General features: G+C 45.1%; 1 protein-coding gene across 1 annotated transcript in view; it reads right to left on the bottom strand.

Moving 5' to 3' along the window:
- Positions 1-531: 531 nt before the first annotated feature.
- LOC308631406 (E3 ubiquitin-protein ligase RNF213-like) overlaps positions 532-17,930 on the bottom strand; it is a gene marked incomplete at both ends in the record, with an annotated part of 277,493 nt that continues 260,094 nt past the window's right edge. The window contains 11 exon segments of the mRNA XM_081262610.1: positions 532-679; positions 1,362-1,544; positions 1,660-1,760; positions 7,925-8,045; positions 8,664-8,845; positions 9,107-9,287; positions 9,289-9,323; positions 13,880-14,034; positions 15,157-15,302; positions 16,031-16,222; positions 17,639-17,777. Coding sequence (XP_081118736.1) covers positions 532-679; positions 1,362-1,544; positions 1,660-1,760; positions 7,925-8,045; positions 8,664-8,845; positions 9,107-9,287; positions 9,289-9,323; positions 13,880-14,034; positions 15,157-15,302; positions 16,031-16,222; positions 17,639-17,777 — 1,583 coding nt within the window.

Here is a 17,930-nt window from a genome sequence, read left to right as displayed (position 1 = left end):
AAGATGTGACACCCATGACACAGCAACAGAACAGATACAGAGGACAAAACGAAAGTACACAGAAACAAAAGAAAAGTACACAGTGCAGCTGCAATAAAATATGAGGCTCTCTCTGTCTTTGTAGAGGAGCTGACTCCGCTTTGATTGCGGGTCCCACTAACCGGGACTATCAGGTCCCGCCCACCGGGACTATCGTGTCCCACTCACCGGGACTGTCGGGTCCCACCCACGGGGACTATGGGGTCCCACTTACCGGGACTGTTCAGTGCACCACCTCTGACGACTTGCAAGTTTTGATTTTCCCGGGTTTCGGCACCACTTGTCGCGACCCCCTTGCCCGCAAGGAAGACGCAACACCGGGAATCTTCTTACAGCTGTTTATTCAAGCTCTCGAGAGTTCTTCTAATCTCCCAGAAGCCCCTCCCAGCCTTAATAAAGTATCCAAACACCCAATGCGAAGCTGCCACGTGGAGCTTTCTCGTAGGGTGTCAAAGAACCATGTGCCAACTCTCCCAAAGAAGGAGTTGTTTATCACAGACCACCACAAGGCCAGCGCCATCTTGTAATGGCGACCACAGTCCGCAGAAGCGGCTCGCCACAGAAGCACATGGTAGAAATCAGGTCCATGAAGAAACTGTTGCACATCTGCCGGAACTGGGCGTGTTTCCCAATGGCCACCCTAAGGAAACAGCGAAAACCCAGTCAGAAGACTCAGAGACCGTGTTCCCAAATCCCTGCAAGAAGAATGATTTGAGATTTGGACAGCATGTTGTTTTACATCAAGAGATTCAAATATCTACTTTTGTTGATTAGCTGGTCTTAAAAACTGCAGGCAGCATCTATACACATCTCTTCCAGGAACACCTCCATCATTTAACCTGCCTAAGCTTGTCATAGAACCCCTCCATTGGGAGGAAACAGAAGAGAAAGCAACCACTGATGGAGCATGACCATGGTCTAAAGCCCACAGCTCCCCTTCCTGACCTCCCAGAGGCTGGGAGAGAGCTGGTGTGTGGCTCAATGGTAGAGGGCTTGCTTGCCTAGCACCTGCCACCTATGCGAAAAGGAGGCTGGAGAAGCTGTATCTAAGTTTCTTGGATCTCTTTCAAGGGCTTCATTTATTACTTTCTGAATTTTGCTGTCTCAAAATCTTGTCAGATGTGTGTGTGTCTTGGGGAGAGGGGAATTCAGAGACACCCATCATCTAAAAAGTGCCCAAGTCTTACTTCAGACAGCTCTCTGAAGCCAGGCTTTTACCAGACAAAGGTTAATAGAAATTAAATTTCTGAATATTATATTTGGGGAAAAAAAGACAGAGAAAAGAGGAAGAGAAACACTTTTAAAGAGAAAGAGTGTTTTACCTGTGCTCTTGGGAAACTGTCACAGAGAAATTATCTGGCAGGTCAGTTAAACAGGAGGGGCAAATCATCTGCCCAGGGACAAGCCAGCTCTTGATGCACATCAGGCAGTACACGTGGTCACAGGGCAGACACACAGGATCATGAACATCTCCCAGGCAGGTGGGGCACAGCTGCACTCCACACCTGGAATCCAAGCAGGAGATGGGGTTCAAGGCAGACACTGGCTTGGAGGTGCCAGTGCACCCCAGGGGCAGCGCTCCCTCCTCCCTGTGCTCCCTCCTCCCAGACCCCCTCTCACCTGGCCAGACTCTTGCTGGCTTGCTCCTTGCATTCACAGAGAGTGGTCATCACAGCCACAAAAGGCCTGTGGGTCTTGAGGTCAGAGTTTTCTTGAAGACACTGGAGGGGAAAGGTCTGGTTAGGGGTGGCACCCATCGAGGAGGGACAGGGGTCAGCTGTGCCCTGGGGCAGCCCAAGGCCTGGGGAATTCTTAGCAGTTTTCCATCCTTTCAAATCCTTGTGGCCCCACTGCTTTTTAAAGAGAAGGACTAAATTCCCAATGTCATTTTCCATCTTCCTCCTTCTTTTCAGGTCTACCCCCTTTCCTCATCAAGAGGTATTTCAAACTTTAAATGATAATAATGTACACACTATTAAGCTCTAAGAGACCTGAGCATTTTTGGAATATTTGCTTTAGATCTTGTTTTATTTATTTACTTAGAGAGGGGGTATTGCTATGTTGTCCAAGCTGCTCTCAAACTCCTGGACTCAAGCCATCCATCTGCCTCAGCCTCCCAAGGAGCTGGGACTATAGGGATGTACCACCACCACTGGCTAGATCATATTTTAAAGGAACAACACATATACATCCAGTTGTGGCATCATGGGCAACACTTTCTGGTCAAGTCCCCTCCCCACATTCCTAAGCTTCTCTGAGGACTTGTGTGCACCTGTGTAAACACCCTGCCATTGTCCTGCACCATTCTGCCCTCAGGCCTGGGAGGCCTCTCTGCAGGCCCCTTCAGTGATTTTCTGGTAAACAGCTCAGCTGCTTTAACCACTGTATAGCAGTCCTGAATGAATATTCTTCCAGATACCTGTTTCCAGTAACCAGTATTTAGTGTGTACTTGAGTTTTTGCAATTCTGAACAGTCCTGTACAAGCAATCTAGCATATGTCTGCTTCAGAAAAAACAAAAGGTTGAGCTGGGAAGCAGCTGGGTGGTACAACACTTTTCTGGCATGTGTGAGGCCCTGAGTTCCACCAGAGCACCATAAAATAAATCAAAGTGTCTATTGGACACACATTTAGAAATGCACACCTCCAGCAACTCAGGGTAGTAAATTTATTTTTTTCTCAAATTATTTTATTTTTAATTAATTTTTCTATTTATATATGACAGTGGAATGCATTACAATTCTTATTACACATATAGAGGACAATTTTTCATATCTCTCATTGTATATAAAGCATATTCACACCAATTCCTGTCTTTATACATGTACTTTGGATAATAATGTCCATCACATTCCACAATCATTTCTAATCCCATACCTCCTCTCTTTCCCTCCCACCCCTCTGCCCTATGTAGAGTTAATCTATTCCTCCCACATTCCCCATCCCTACCTCACTATGAACCAGCCTTCTTATATCAGAGGAAACATTTGACATTTGATTTTTTGGGATTGGCTAACTTCACTTAGCATTATCTTCTCTAACTCCATCCATTTAGCTGCAAATGCCATGATTTTATTCTCTTTTATTGATGAGTAATATTCCATTGTGTATATATGCCACATTTTTTTTATCCATTCATCTACTGAAGGGCATCTAGGTTGGTTCCACAGTTTAGCTATTGTGAATTGTGCTGCTATAAACATTGATATGGCTGTGTCCCTGTAATATGCTGTTTTTAAGTCGTTTGAGTATAGACTGAGGAGAGGGATAGCTGGGTCAAATGGTAGTTCCATTCCCAATTTTCCAAGAAATCTCCATACTGCTTTCCATAATGGCTGCACCAATTTGCAGCCCCACCAGCAGTGTATGAATGTACCTTTTTTCTTACATCATTGCCAACACTTATTGTTGTTTGTATTTATAATAGCTGCCATTCTGACTGGAGTGAGATGAAATCTTAGAGTAGTTTTGGTTTGCATTTCTCTAATTGCTAATGATGATGAACATTTTTCATATATTTTTTGATTGATTGTATATCATCGTCTAAGCAATTTTTAGCAGGAAGAGTGAAGCAGGTGGTATCATTATACCAGAACTTAAACTATACTACAGAGTGACAGTAACAACAACAACAACAACAACAAAAAAGAATGGTATTGGCACCAAAACATACTGGTAGACCAATGGTACGGAATAGAGGAACAGAGACTAACCCACAAAATTACAAAGGCACCAAAAACATGCATTGGAGAAAAGATAGCCTCTTCAACAAATGGTTCTGGGAAAACTGGAAATCCATATGCAACAAAATGAAATTAAACCCTTATTTCTCACCATGCACAAAACTCAACCCCAAATGGATCAAGGATCTAGGAATGAAACCAGAGACCCTGTGTCTAATAGAAGAAAAAGTAGGCCCTAATCTGCATCATGTAGGATTAGGCCCCAATTCCTTAATAAGATTTCTTTGGTGCAAGAGTTAAAATCAAGAATCAATCAATGGGATGGAGTCAAACTAAAAAGTTTCTTCTCAGCAAAAGAAACAATCTGTGAGGTGAATAGAGAGCCTACATCTTGGGAGCAAATCTTTACCTCTCACACATCACTAATCTCTAGGGTGTATAAAGAACTCAAAAAGATAAGCACCAAAAAGACAAGCAACCCAATCAATAAATGGGCCAAGGACCTGAACAGGATAGTGAATTTAATGATTTAATGCTGTTTCTGAAAGTTTGTAGTCAGGCATAAATTTTAGTACAGATGTTAGCACAACTGTCCACTGGGCATTGTACAAGTAAGGAAAGTTCCCTATTTCTATTTTGCCTAGGGCATTTTTTTTCTAAATCATGAATTTTTGTCAAATGTTCTCTCTACCTTTTTAAATTATCATTTAGAATTTATTTTTTCATTTATATAACTGATGACATTTGTAGATATTTTTTGAGCCATCCTTGAATTCCCAGGATTGATCATACTTGGAAATGATGTGTGTTTAATATCCTGATAAATTTGATTTGTTAATTAACAACCCACTCAGCAAAGGGCAAAGGACTTATACATTTCTCCAAAGATGCATACATACCTGAGAAGAACATGAAAAAATGTTCAGCATCATTAATTATCATGGCAATGCACATCAAAACTCTCTTGAGCTGGGCACTGTGGCACATACCCAGTAAGGTCAGAGGCTGAGGCAGAAGGATCACACATTTAAGGTTAGCCTCAGCAACTAAGCCAGATTCTGTCCTAAAGTAAAACAATAGGCTGAGATGTAGCTTAGTGGTGGAGCATCCCTAGCTAGAGACAAATGTAATAAATTGATACAGTAAGTCCCCTTCTAGGTACACATCCAAAAGAAGTAAAAGCAGGCCTCAAATAAGTTCACAGCAATCACAACAGCCAGAAGGTGGAAACAGCCTGAGTGCTCATTAACAGATGAGTGGACAGATTCAGTGTCCACCCATACAGTGGCATTCATTATCCAGCCCTAAGAAGGTTGAATGCTGACACATGCCACCATACAGATGAACCTTGAAAACATCATGCTAGGTGCCACAAACCAGAAACCAAAGACAAATGCTGAACAACTCCACTTATGTGAGTTACCTGTGGCAATCAGAGTGACAGATAGAAAGTAGAGCAGGGATCTACATGGCTGGGGAGTCCATGTGTGTGTGGAGGGAGGTAAGGACACTCTGGAGCATGATCTGGTGGCAGCGCAACACCCTGTGCTTGATGTCGCTGACTATATGTTTAAAAGTGTTTACATGGTGCATTCTGTGTTATGTATATTTTAGCACACTTAAAAAAAAAGCAGCAGTGGCCCAGTGGTGGGGTGCTGGTTTGGGATGTTAATGTTAGGACAGAAGGGAAAGCCAGTTCCCTGAAACCTGTGGAAAAATATGCATTACAGACATGAGCCGTGAGAATTGGTCTCCCTTGCATCTTTCTCTGCAGACTACCTACCCACCTAAGACCTACCTCTGTCTGCCATGTCTAACCCTCCTGTCAGAGCTGATGGACAAGATTCGAATACCCATCATGTGCTGGCTACTTTCAGATTTTACCAATATCCAGGGGTGTAGGAGTTAGCTCTGTAGTGGCAGTCTGCAGGAGGTAAGACTCAGGCCCCAGACATCCCCCACAGTTTCACTTAAACTTCTAACCAAAGGAGGAGAGCAGCAAACATCAATCCAGGGCAGCACCCTTTCCAGGCTCAGGTAGCCAATGAATGGAGCTGTAGGGATTCCCTGTAGCTGGAGGAAATGCACAGAGCACAGACCAGTGTACAACACAGGCTTCAAGCTTGGTAACTAACTGGGTAGCATCTGTGGCTATGGTTAGTTGCACAGGGATCTGATTAGAAGGAAATGAACCAGAAACCTGTGAAGTTTTTGAGGTCATTACACTGGGGAAAAAGTCTCCCATGAACAGGTGCATGCCAGCTCTCAGGGCCAGAAAACCCATCTCTCAGCTAGCAGGCTACCTGACCACCAGAGGCCACACTGGAACTGGCTGAGTGCCCAGTGCATCCCCAGGGTCTGAGGGTCCTGGATGCTACAGGAAAGACTTGGAGAGAGCTGTGTCCAGGCCATGTGGGAAGGTGGTCCAGGATGCCTGTGGCCATAGGGCAGATACATGCTCCTTCTCACCATTTTTTCTCTACTTTTCCTTTAAGAACCTCCACAAGAGTGGTCCACTTCATACTTTGTACATGGCTTTGCTGCTCTAAAGCATACCTGTTTTTCTCTCCTCCCTGATCTACCTAATATCTCCTTCCTAATCCAGGAAAACAGAAGTCCTTTGAATAGCCTCTTTAAAAACTCTCTGTTTCCCCTGATAGAGGAATCACAGCCTCTAGGACAGGAGTCCCTTGTGTTTCTCCTTTGCTAGCAAAGCAATAAAATTTCATTTTCCCTTTTCTCAAAAACAACATCAAAAAGCCAAAAAAATTTTTTTAAAAAATCCTCTAAGTTCCATGGCATATAAGCATACTCTGAGAAAGGTTTCCCATCTTCTTTCAACTAGATGAGGCCAAGGAACTTAGTTTAGGGTGATGAAATATGAGCTGTACTGTGTGTGTGTGTGTGTGTTTATGTGTGTGTATGTGTGTGTTGTGTCCTGGGCTGTGTTCCTTTTTTTAAAATTTTTGGTACTGGGAATTGAACTCAGGGGCACTTAACCACTAAACCTCATCCCTAGCCCTATTTTGTACTTTATTAAGAGACAGAGTCTTACTGAGTTGCTCAGTGCCTTGCTGTTGCTAAGGCTGACTTTGTATTCGCAATCCTCCTGCCTCAGTCTCCCGAGCTGCTAGGGTTACAGGCAGGTGCCACCATGCTTAGCCTAGGCTGTGTTCTTAAAAGGCACTGTGTGCAGGGGCTGGGGTGTGGCTCAGTGGCAGGATTCCAGCCTAGCATATGTGAGGCCCTGGGTTCCATCCCTGGCACTGCCACTCCCTTTTTTTGCTCCCCAGGCTGTGACAGCAGGAATAGACTTTGAAGACAAGTAGCTGGAAGGTAGCTGCTGAGGAGGACAGAAGAGTAAGCGAGAAGCAGTGTGGGCCCCTGGCATCCTAGGAGTGTTAGCAATCTCTGGCCCATATAGGCCATCCTGCACAAGGCCTGTGACATTCTGATCAAGTCTGAATACTCTGGCACATGGCATCTGTGCCAATCTCCTTCTGGTGCACCTACCTGCATTTCAAAGACTGCACACCTAGGTGGTCTTTCTCAGACACCCTGACAGTGGGTACACTGGAGGCCAATGGCTATACACCCACAGGATGTGCTCATGAGCTAGTTACCCTAGCCCAAGGTCACAGGGTGACACAGGTAGGAACCGTGTTGTGCTGAGTGGCTGTTTTTGGTGGAAAGCCACAGAGATGGTGGCTTTCTCTGAGGGGTACTGGTTGCGACATCAACAGCTTTATCTGGTGTTGGGAGCAGAGGATCAATGGTTTCCTGTTCCCACGGTCCCATGGACAAAATGTATTTTGAAGTCCCAGCTCCAGTGGCATTTTCCTGCATTGCTATCATCCTGCCAAGGATGGTGGTGAATTTGCCCCTAAGGGCTAGGCTGCTGGCCTGCTCTAGGTCATCCTAGAGGTGGGTAGAACCTAACCATTCAGCTCTTGCAAAGCATCTACAAGCAAGTTCCCTGAAGAAGTCAAATTCTGTACAGTCATTCCTATTCCTAAGTGACATGCCCCAACTCGGCAATCAGGGAGGGCAAACTCTTGAACAACTGAGCTTATCCATGCAATAGCTGGCTGATGAGCCACATTCCCCTGTGCGACTGGGTGAGAGCCCAGCACTGACCTGCAGGTGAGGGCATAGTGGGCTCCCAAACTCTGCATTTGACCAAGAGAAGTGCCCAGTGCTCACCTTGTCTAGTGAAAAGACGTACTTGGTCACCAGCTGACACAGCTCAGGAATCTGGCTCTCGGTCCCCAGGAGCACGTGCTCCACAAAGAGTGCAATGGGGAAAACACGATTCCACTGGGTTCTGTCAAAAGAGGGTGTTACACACTCAGCTCTAACAGAGGAGTCTGAGACAGGAGGAGGGGACAAGAGGGCAGATGTAAGGCAGCATGGGAAGGTGAGCTGACAGGAGGGGTTATCCACCAGCCCTGCCCTCAGCACTCTCCCAGTGCTCTGTGCAGGCAGGACTTGGAATCTCACTTTGCTACCTCAGCATGCACTGCCACTGTGCCTACTCTCTGACAATCCTGCATACAGTAAATCCCTCTTGACTCTCACAGCCCAATATGGATTGGGACTCTCCCCAACACTGAAGGCCTGCCCCTCTGCTTGCCCTGCCCAACCTTGTCCTTTCTAATGGCTCCCTGCCACCACAGTGGTTCTCAAGGTGCAGCTTAATAACCTGCCTGCCTTTCTGTGGCTCTGGGGCACCATGGCCTCACTGCATGTGGTTTTCCTCTTTCTCCAGCATCTAATGAGATGCCTGGCACTTGACAGGGTTCATCAAGGGCAGATTGAGTGCACAAAGAGCCCCTCCCATTGCAGGAGCACCTGCTCTCCCTGCTGCCAGGTGTTCCAGGACCTGGAGTCAACTGATGAGCACAGGCCGAGCATGCCAGGGAGAGCCGACTCTGGATCTCACCTGACCTCTGCAGTGACAGCTCTGGTTGTGCTCCCACTGCCTTGCAAGTACCCATCGGAGCAGACGAGCTCCAGCGGTATGGACAGCTTCTTCACCAGCTGCAGCCAGGCCTGGGGACTTGGCTTCAAGATGTCTCTTGTCAGCATTTCAGCACAGGCCATTGCAGCAAATGCATCCAGTGTCTGGGAAGAGGAGAACAGTCACATGACCCCACAGGGCCCCTGCCCTTCCACCCACTCTCTTCTTTGGCTGAGGCTTCCTTAGGCCAGAGGTCCCAGCAGAGGCAGTGTGTCCTTGTATTCCAGGCTCTTAACCTGCTCCTTTGGGTCTTGGGATACAGGAAGCACAACCAGCTATTCCCAAAACCTTTGGGCCATGCTGATTCACACACCCCTAAAGGGTTTCTCCTTCTGCTCCCAGGGACGCCTCCCAAAGGGCTGTACCATCTCACTGCCAGCCATGTCGTGCTTTTGTGCAGCTTCAGTGAGGCTCTGCAGAACCTGTGGGTGGATGGTCAAGATTCTGGAGAAGTTGTGCAGCCGGGTCCTGAAATTCTGATAGGCCAGGTGCACCCACGGCAGGCAGAGCCCATCCTCGGGACTCCCTGAGGCTGCTCGCAGCTCACAGACACAGGACCGACCACAGGGCCATCTGCAGAAACTGGGGTTTTCAAGGGTTTTCAGTATGTATTTTTGAATCATAAAGAAATGTTTTCCTGTAGGAATTCAGAACTATTCAAAAACCACAACAAAATAAAATTACAAACCAGACTTCCTATTTCCTGACTGCTTTTTTTTTTAATTTTTTTATTGATTATTTAAAGCATTACATAGCTCATGATATATCATCTTTCATACATTAGACTCAAATTGTGTTTTGAACTCCCATTTTCACCCCAAATATAGATTGCAGAATCACATCTGTTACATATTCACATTTTTACATAATGCCATATTAGTGTCTGTTGTATTCTGCTACCTTTCCTATCCCCTACTATCCCCCCTCCCCTCCCCTCCCCTCCCATCTTCCCTCTCTACCTCCCCTGCTGTTATTCAATTCTCTCCCTTTTTTTTCCCTCCCCCTTGCCCCTCATAGCCTCTTATAATTTTATGTATCCTTGAAGGTCTCCTACCATTTCCATATGCTTTCCCTTCTCTCTCCGTTTCTCTCCCCCCATTCGTCTTTGTTTACTGTAGTCTTTTCCACATGCTCTTCCTTCCTGTTCTGTTCTTAGTTGTTCTCTTTATATCAAAGCAGACATTTGGCATTTGTTTTTTAGGGCTTGGCTAGCTTCACTTAGCATAATCTGCTCTAATGCCATCCATTTCCCTGCAAATTCTATGATTTTGTTATTTCTTAGTGCTGCATAATACTCCATTGTGTATAGATGCCACATTTTTTTTATCCATTCATCTATTGAAGGGCATCTAGGTTGGTTCCACAGTCTAGCTATTGTGAATTGTGCCACTATAATCATTGATGCAGCCGTATGCCTATAGTGCGCTCTTTTAAGGTCCTCAGGGAATAGTCCGAGAAGTGCAATAGCTGGGTCAAATGGTGGTTCCATTCCCAGCTTTCCCAGGAATCTCCATACTGCTTTCCAAATTGGCCTCACCATTTTGCAGCCCCACCAGCAGTGTACAAGTGTACCTTTTTCCCCACATCCCCGCCAACACTTGTTGTTTGACTTCATAATGGCTGCCAATCTTACTGGAGTGAGATGGTATCTTAGGGTGGTTTTGATTTGCATTTCTCTGATTGCTAGAGATGGTGAGCATTTTTTCATGAACTTGTTGATTGATTGTATGTCCTCCTCTGAGAAGTGTCTGTTGAGGTCCTTGGCCCATTTGTTAATTGGGTTATTTGTTATCTTATTATTTAATTTTTTGAGTTCTTTGTACATTCTGGATATTAGGGCTCTATCAGAGGTGTGGGGGGTAAAGATTTGTTCCCAGGATGTAGGCTCTCTATTTACCTCTTTTATTGTTTCTCTTGCTGAGAAAAAACTTTTTAGTTTAAGTAAGTCCCATTTGTTTATTCTGGTTGTTAACTCTTGGGCTATGGGTGTCCTATTAAGGAATTTGGAGCCCGACCCCACAATTTGTAGATTGTAGCCAACTTTTTCTTCTATCAGACGCAGTGTCTCTGATTTGATATCTAGCTCCCTGATCCATTTTGAGTTAATTTTTGTGGATGGCGAGAGAAAGGGATTCAATTTCATTTTGTTGCATATGGATTTCCAATTTTCCCAGCACCATTTGTTGAAGATGCTATCCTTCCTCCATTGCATGCTTTTAGCCCCTTTATCAAATATAAGATAGTTGTAACTTTGTGGATTAGTCTCTGTGTCTTCTATTCTGTACCATTTGTCCACCCGCCTGTTTTGGTACCAGTACCATGCTGTTTTTTTTTATTTTTTTTTTATTTTTTTTTTAATTTTTTATTGATTATTTAAAGCATTACATAGCTCATGATATATCATCTTTCATACATTAGACTCAAATTGTGTTTTGAACTCCCATTTTCACCCCAAATATAGATTGCAGAATCACATCTGTTACATATTCACATTTTTACATAATGCCATATTAGTGTCTGTTGTATTCTGCTACCTTTCCTAACCCCTACTATCACCCCTCCCCTCCCCTCCCCTCCCATCTTCCCTCTCTATCTCCCCTGCTGTTGTTCAATTCTCTCCCTTTTTTTTTCCCTCCCCCTTGCCCCTCACAGCCTCTTGTAATTTTATGTATCCTTGAAGGTCTCCTACCATTTCCATATGCTTTCCCTTCTCTCTCCGTTTCTCTCCCCCCATTCGTCTTTGTTATCTGTAGTCTTTTCCACATGCTCTTCCTTCCTGTTCTGTTCTTAGTTGTTCTCTTTATATCAAAGCAGACATTTGGCATTTGTTTTTTAGGGCTTGGCTAGCTTCACTTAGCATAATCTGCTCTAATGCCATCCATTTCCCTGCAAATTCTATGATTTTGTCATTTCTTAGTGCTGCATAATATTCCATTGTGTATAGATGCCACATTTTCTTTATCCATTCATCTATTGAAGGGCATCTAGGTTGGTTCCACAGTCTGGCTATTGTGAATTGTGCCGCTATAATCATTGATGCAGCCGTATCCCTATAGTGCGCTCTTTTAAGATCCTCAGGGAATAGTCCGAGAAGTGCAATAGCTGGGTCAAATGGTGGTTCCATTCCCAGCTTTCCCAGGAATCTCCATACTGCTTTCCAAATTGGCCTCACCATTTTGCAGCCCCACCAGCAGTGTACAAGTGTACCTTTTTCCCCACATCCCCGCCAACACTTGTTGTTGTTTGACTTCATAATGGCTGCCAATCTTACTGGAGTGAGATGGTATCTTAGGGTGGTTTTGATTTGCATTTCTCTGATTGCTAGAGATGGTGAGCATTTTTTCATGAACTTGTTGATTGATTGTATGTCCTCCTCTGAGAAGTGTCTGTTGAGGTCCTTGGCCCATTTGTTAATTGGGTTATTTGTTATCTTATTATTTAATTTTTTGAGTTCTTTGTACATTCTGGATATTAGGGCTCTATCAGAGGTGTGGGGGGTAAAGATTTGTTCCCAGGATGTAGGCTCTCTATTTACCTCTTTTATTGTTTCTCTTGCTGAGAAAAAACTTTTTAGTTTAAGTAAGTCCCATTTGTTTATTCTGGTTGTTAACTCTTGGGCTATGGGTGTCCTATTAAGGAATTTGGAGCCCGACCCCACAATTTGTAGATCGTAGCCAACTTTTTCTTCTATCAGACGCAGTGTCTCTGATTTGATATCTAGCTCCCTGATCCATTTTGAGTTAATTTTTGTGGATGGCGAGAGAAAGGGATTCAATTTCATTTTGTTGCATATGGATTTCCAATTTTCCCAGCACCATTTGTTGAAGATGCTATCCTTTCTCCATTGCATGTTTTTAGCCCCTTTATCAAATATAAGATAGTTGTAACTTTGTGGATTAGTCTCTGTGTCCTCTATTCTGTACCATTGGTCCACCTGCCTGTTTTGGTACCAGTACCATGCTGTTTTTGTTACTATTGCTTTGTAGTACAGTTTGACCTCTGGTATCGCTATACCTCCAGATTCACACTTCCTGCTTAGAATTGCTTTTGCTATTCTGGGTCTTTTGTTTTTCCATATGAATTTCATGATTGCTTTGCCTGACTGCTTTTTAGTAGAGTCTCTAGCCATTTTCCTAACTGTTCCTTTCCTCAGAATCATCCTCAAATCAGAATCACTGTGTTCCTGATTTTTTCCACTCAAGATTAGGTTATGAGAATTCCTCTACCACTCATTATCTGTGAAAATATTGTTTTCAATGGTTGCAAACAACTATTTTAAAATGGTCCTACTTTAATTTGTCCCTCCTTCATTTATTTGAACACTTAAATTGTTTTTAATTCTTTGTGATCAGAAACAAAGTTGGAAAGCCTTGCTGTGAGCACTGTCCAACCATCCTGCCAAGTGACCACTGCTCAGTACCTGCCCAGGAAGCCTGTGAGCCTGCCCTTCTTTTTGAAAACTCAGTTTTTCCAGATGAGCAGGTACAACTGGCATCTGGAGACTGCTTATCTTCTTTTGACTGACTGGTGGGGCTGAGCATGTGAGCAAAGCTTTCTAGATTCCTGCACAATTATGCCCGGTGTAGCTGGCTTATAACTTATACCCATTTTTGAAATCAGGATAATTCTGCTCATTCCCCAAAAGATCTCTCTAACCTTCCCTCATGCTGGCTAGAGTATGTTCTTCAACGTTCTTTAAGTTTCCATCTTGGGCTGGGCTGCTGCTCTGCAGTCAGCACTTGCCTAACATGCCTGAGGCTCTTGATTTTCTCCCCAGCTCCAGAAACAAAAAAGTATCAACTTTCCCATTGAATTTCACTTATTATTCTTACCGTAAGACATCAGTTACCTATTTATCTTAAATTTGTCAAGAGAAACTCAACAATTTCAAGAGGGTGCTACAAGGAACCTGGAGAGCTTCTCAAGGTACTAGAACATCCCATTCCAGGAGGCCTTGGGGAGTGATGAGGACTGGCCCTGTGTTCTGAGCACCTTGGGGGACATTCTCAGCCTAGCATCCTGTGTGGCTTCATTTTGTTCCCCCACATGGCAGCACCAGCTCTCAGAAGTTGAGTTCCTGTGTTTGTCCCCAGTCTATACCATGCAATTTTCACAGTTGACCTTGAGTGGATACCTACCTTCAGCTCCTCCCAGGTCGACACTTTCATGGTTAAGAGCAGGATGTCTCTCAAGTAGCACTGAACCAGCTCCTGCTGGTGATCTCCAGGGAGCTTGGCAAGAAACATGCCCAGGGGAGTCTGCTGGAAGATTTCCACTAACTTCTCTGACCATCCTGCAGGGAGGAAGCCAGAGCGGCTTGAGACAAGTGAAGCCACAGCTGAGAGAAACTTGCTCCGCAGTAAGGAGCCACAGGCTAGTGTAGCACCCTGGGGCATTTCAAAGACAAAGTTCCATTATGGGAATAGAGTATGGTGGATGTGTAGCCTAGGTGACATAGAAAGGAAGGCAGGATCAACATTCAATTTAGGTCACAAAATCCACACTAACTCCAACAGGAAAAAACATATGAGGTAGCCTGAGTTTTGTGCTGCAAGTCTGTTCAGTGTAATGGGCCCAAGTAAGTTCCCAGGGAATCACGACTGAGTGGGCTTCTCTTTAGGGCTGGGGTCAGAGACTACACCAATCAGAGAGATTTGCCTTCCAGCAGATGGGGAGTTGGCTACCTACTTCACACTCAGCTGGACAAGCAGGTCCAGGCAGGGCATTCCCCCAAGGGAAGAAACACTCTCTCAGCAGGAGACCAACTGCATCACTTTGGTTTAGGACAAGTGGCAGAATGCAAGCCCAGGAAAGCAAGTTCACATTGAGCATACTGGTTCTCTAAGTACACGTTGAAAAGATGATTTCACATGTATCTGAAAAGTGACTTTTCAAAAAACATAGCACTGCCACTGGCTTTTCTGAAATGACTATGGCCAAACTCAGCCCCCAGCTATGACTCAGGAGGAAACAATGGCTCAGCATGGGGAAAAGGGCCATGTTCCTTTCATTGCTAGCATTTGCTGAGAAAGCTTAAAGGGGCTGTTTCCTAGGTCTAAGCCTCAGAACAGGAATGGTCAACTTGCAGCAGGAAGTAAGCTTCATCCCTGCTGGAACATGCTCTAGTTCACCAGACTGCCAGCCAGTGAGCCACTAGAAATCACCTCACAGCCTCCCTTCATGGCATGACTTAAAGGCTTCTGATCTCCTGGAGACTCTCATTTCTTCAGCAGACATTTCAAAATGAAGGTAAGACATGAACTTGAGTCTATTCCACATGCAAAGTGTGAGAACTACAAGTCCCAGAATTTACCAGGTGCTAGCTGCTGTGTGCCCGCTGATGGTCAGGCAGTGTCTTTGTGGGTAAAGGCTGCTTCACCAGGGCTTCATCGGGCCAATCTTGAGTAGGACTCACCTTTTGCATCTGTGATGTACTGGGCCTGGACCCAGAGGTCTTCCAGATAGTCCCTGATTCTCCAGCTGAAGGGGACACTGTTGAAAGCACCCTTGGGAAGGCTCATATGGTTCTGTACCACGATAAAGGATATCTCACTCTTGGATCTGCAGTGAGGTGAGGTTAGTGAGAATCAGTTCCTGAGATGGTGCTCCAAACACCAGAGGACATGTGCCACAATTCTCAGAAGGTGCTGTGGGTCAGGGGTGAGGCGGTAGCTCTGCGGTAGAGTGCTTTCCTGGCAAGTGTGAGGCCTCAGGTTCCATCCCCCACACCACATCAAAACAAGACAAGGTGCTGAGGCTGCATAAACAGCTGCTGTCTGCCTTCCTGGCTAGGGCTCCCAGTGCACAGAAACTGGAGGGCTACCTCATAACCCTTGTTTACAGGCAGAATGAAAGCAGGCCACCTGTGCAGGGCCTAGAAAGGGCCCAAAGCTTCAGGCAGGACCAAGTCTCCAGTGCCTGTGCCTGCCCCTCTCCTGCATCTTATTGGCCTACATTCCAGAACTGAAGTCCCTGTAATCTGAACAGAAAACTTGGGGAGGTTCCCTGACAGAACAGGGGAACAGCATAAGGGAACACAAGCATGATTAAGGACATAGTCTCTCCAAAGGGCAGTGTCCCCACTGCACACAGAATCCAGCCTGGCTTTCTGAACTATCACAGATGCCCTCAGAGAAGAAAATGAGGAAAAAGGAAATGGAACAAAGACCTGCCAGGATGCCATGACCGCTAGGCTATACAAGAAGCTGGAGAAACATTCCTTGGAAAGCAGAGCCTACATTCTCAAGCCCAGGAGAGCTACTGAGGGTGCTGTGAGGATTTTCATTCACCTTATGTTATTCATCATAAGCGGAATGTTCAGCAACTTAGTGTTACTAAAAATAAACATCCACAGGTCCTGGGCCCAGGCTGGTGAGTCTGGTCTGATCAGAAGCTCGAGGTTGCCATCTCTGTCGATGAGAGAGATCATGCTGGCCAGCAGAGGAGTGACTACGCTTTGGACCCGCTTCCAAAGGGTATGCCTGCAGCAGGGGTGGGACAGAGGACAGGGGACAATGGCTAAGCACCACAGTCAGTACTATGATCTTGATGCCTCCTTCCTCTGTGTCAACAAGCCTTCTAGCCTACAAGCCAGGGCCGCAAATTGAAGTTCTCATCACTTTTAAGTGTAAGAGACTCGCAAATGTGATTGTCTTAGATTAGAAGCAGGACTGGATGGAACTTAATTCTACATCTAGTAACAGCAACTAGTGCCTTGAAAAGATGAAGAAATATTTGCTGTTTTTGTATATAATGTTTTTTTTAGAACAAGCCAACTAGGTTCTATAAACAAATCAAATAATAATGAACTTCACTAAATAAATAAACTTCGCAAGAAAAAAAAATCAGCTGTGGATACCATATAATAAAGATGAAGAGATGGACGTAAATTTGATCTAGATGAAATTAAGTAAGAAAACATGTTCATCTAGAATTCAGCTTTCATTGTGGGTGTTCCTGTAAATAACCCTGAGTACTTTAGAGTGACAGCGCTTAATTGGTTGAATTAACTACATCTCACTTTCATGTTACAAAGATATGTTTTTTTACATAATAACAAAAATTCTATAATTTCTTATGGTAAAGGACAAGAATTACTAGGTAATTGTGTTGGAAAATAAAGTAAGGCCTTTTGTATGAATTTTTTTTCCTGAATATATAGTACACTGGATTCTAGAGAGAACTTAAAAACATCTACTGAGAAAACAAACATCCCACTAGTCAAGGACATCACTTGACTTAAGACCCCAAACTAGAACATGCACAGACGATGGGGAAGGGGTGGTCGTGAAAGAGGTTCTGGGCTGGAGGAGCTGAGAGCCCTGGGAAGTGCTCTCAGAGTAATGCAGTCACCTCAAAGGGGTTCCAAGAGACCAAATTTAAACAACTTGAGAATCAAAAAGAATATTAAGACAAGGCTACTTAACACAGTTAACTAAAAAGCAGAGGACTTCTGGTGTAAAGGACTTCAAGGAGGCTGGCTGTCTAGCCCCAAGGATATGTGATGTTAAGTCCCAGACACACAGTGTTAGTGAAGAGTCATAACATCCAGCAGGGTCCCAAGGCTCTGCTAGCCCCAGAAATGGGCATTGAGGGTGCAGTGCAAGCAGGTCCAGTTGTGCCTGGGTGTTGCTTGTGACCACGGGGAAAAAACTGGTCCCGAGTACTGTGGAGACCATGGGGTAGTGAAAAGGGAGGCTGGCAAACCCAGCAAGGACAGAGCAACAGTGGCAAAGGGGCAATGGGAGCATGGCTTGGACATGTGCTAGGAAAGGGAGACTATCCAGGGAGAAAAAACATAGTTCTGCCCTCCTCAGAGGTGGAGAAAGAAACACCTGGTGTGCTCCTTCCCCTGGGACAGTATAGTAGATCCCTGCACTGCCCGGTGCTCACAGTACCTGAAAGTGCCGGCCTCCTGGAGTGCATCCTGGTTCGCAGCCTCTCGCCCCACCCACTCCTTCAGACTGCAGAGCTGGTTCTCTTCTTGCTTCTTTAGAAGGACGGAGAGGCGCATCTTGGATATCCACAAGAACGAGGCTGTGAAAAGGCAGAAGGGACATAATTTGGTCCACCTGTGAGCACCAAGTTGGAGGCTCCACTGTGCTGCTTGACCAGTTCCCCCACAGAGGGAAGCCACAGGTCCTCTGGCCAGGCCAACTCTAGAGAAGAATTCTAGAGATGTCCTGAGAT

This window comes from Spermophilus citellus, assembly GCF_964194105.1.
Source record: "Spermophilus citellus genome assembly, chromosome: 12".
NCBI classification, from domain to species: Eukaryota; Metazoa; Chordata; class Mammalia; order Rodentia; family Sciuridae; genus Spermophilus; species Spermophilus citellus.
Note: the sequence above shows the minus strand (reverse complement) of the source record. Positions and strands in the feature narration are given on the sequence as shown.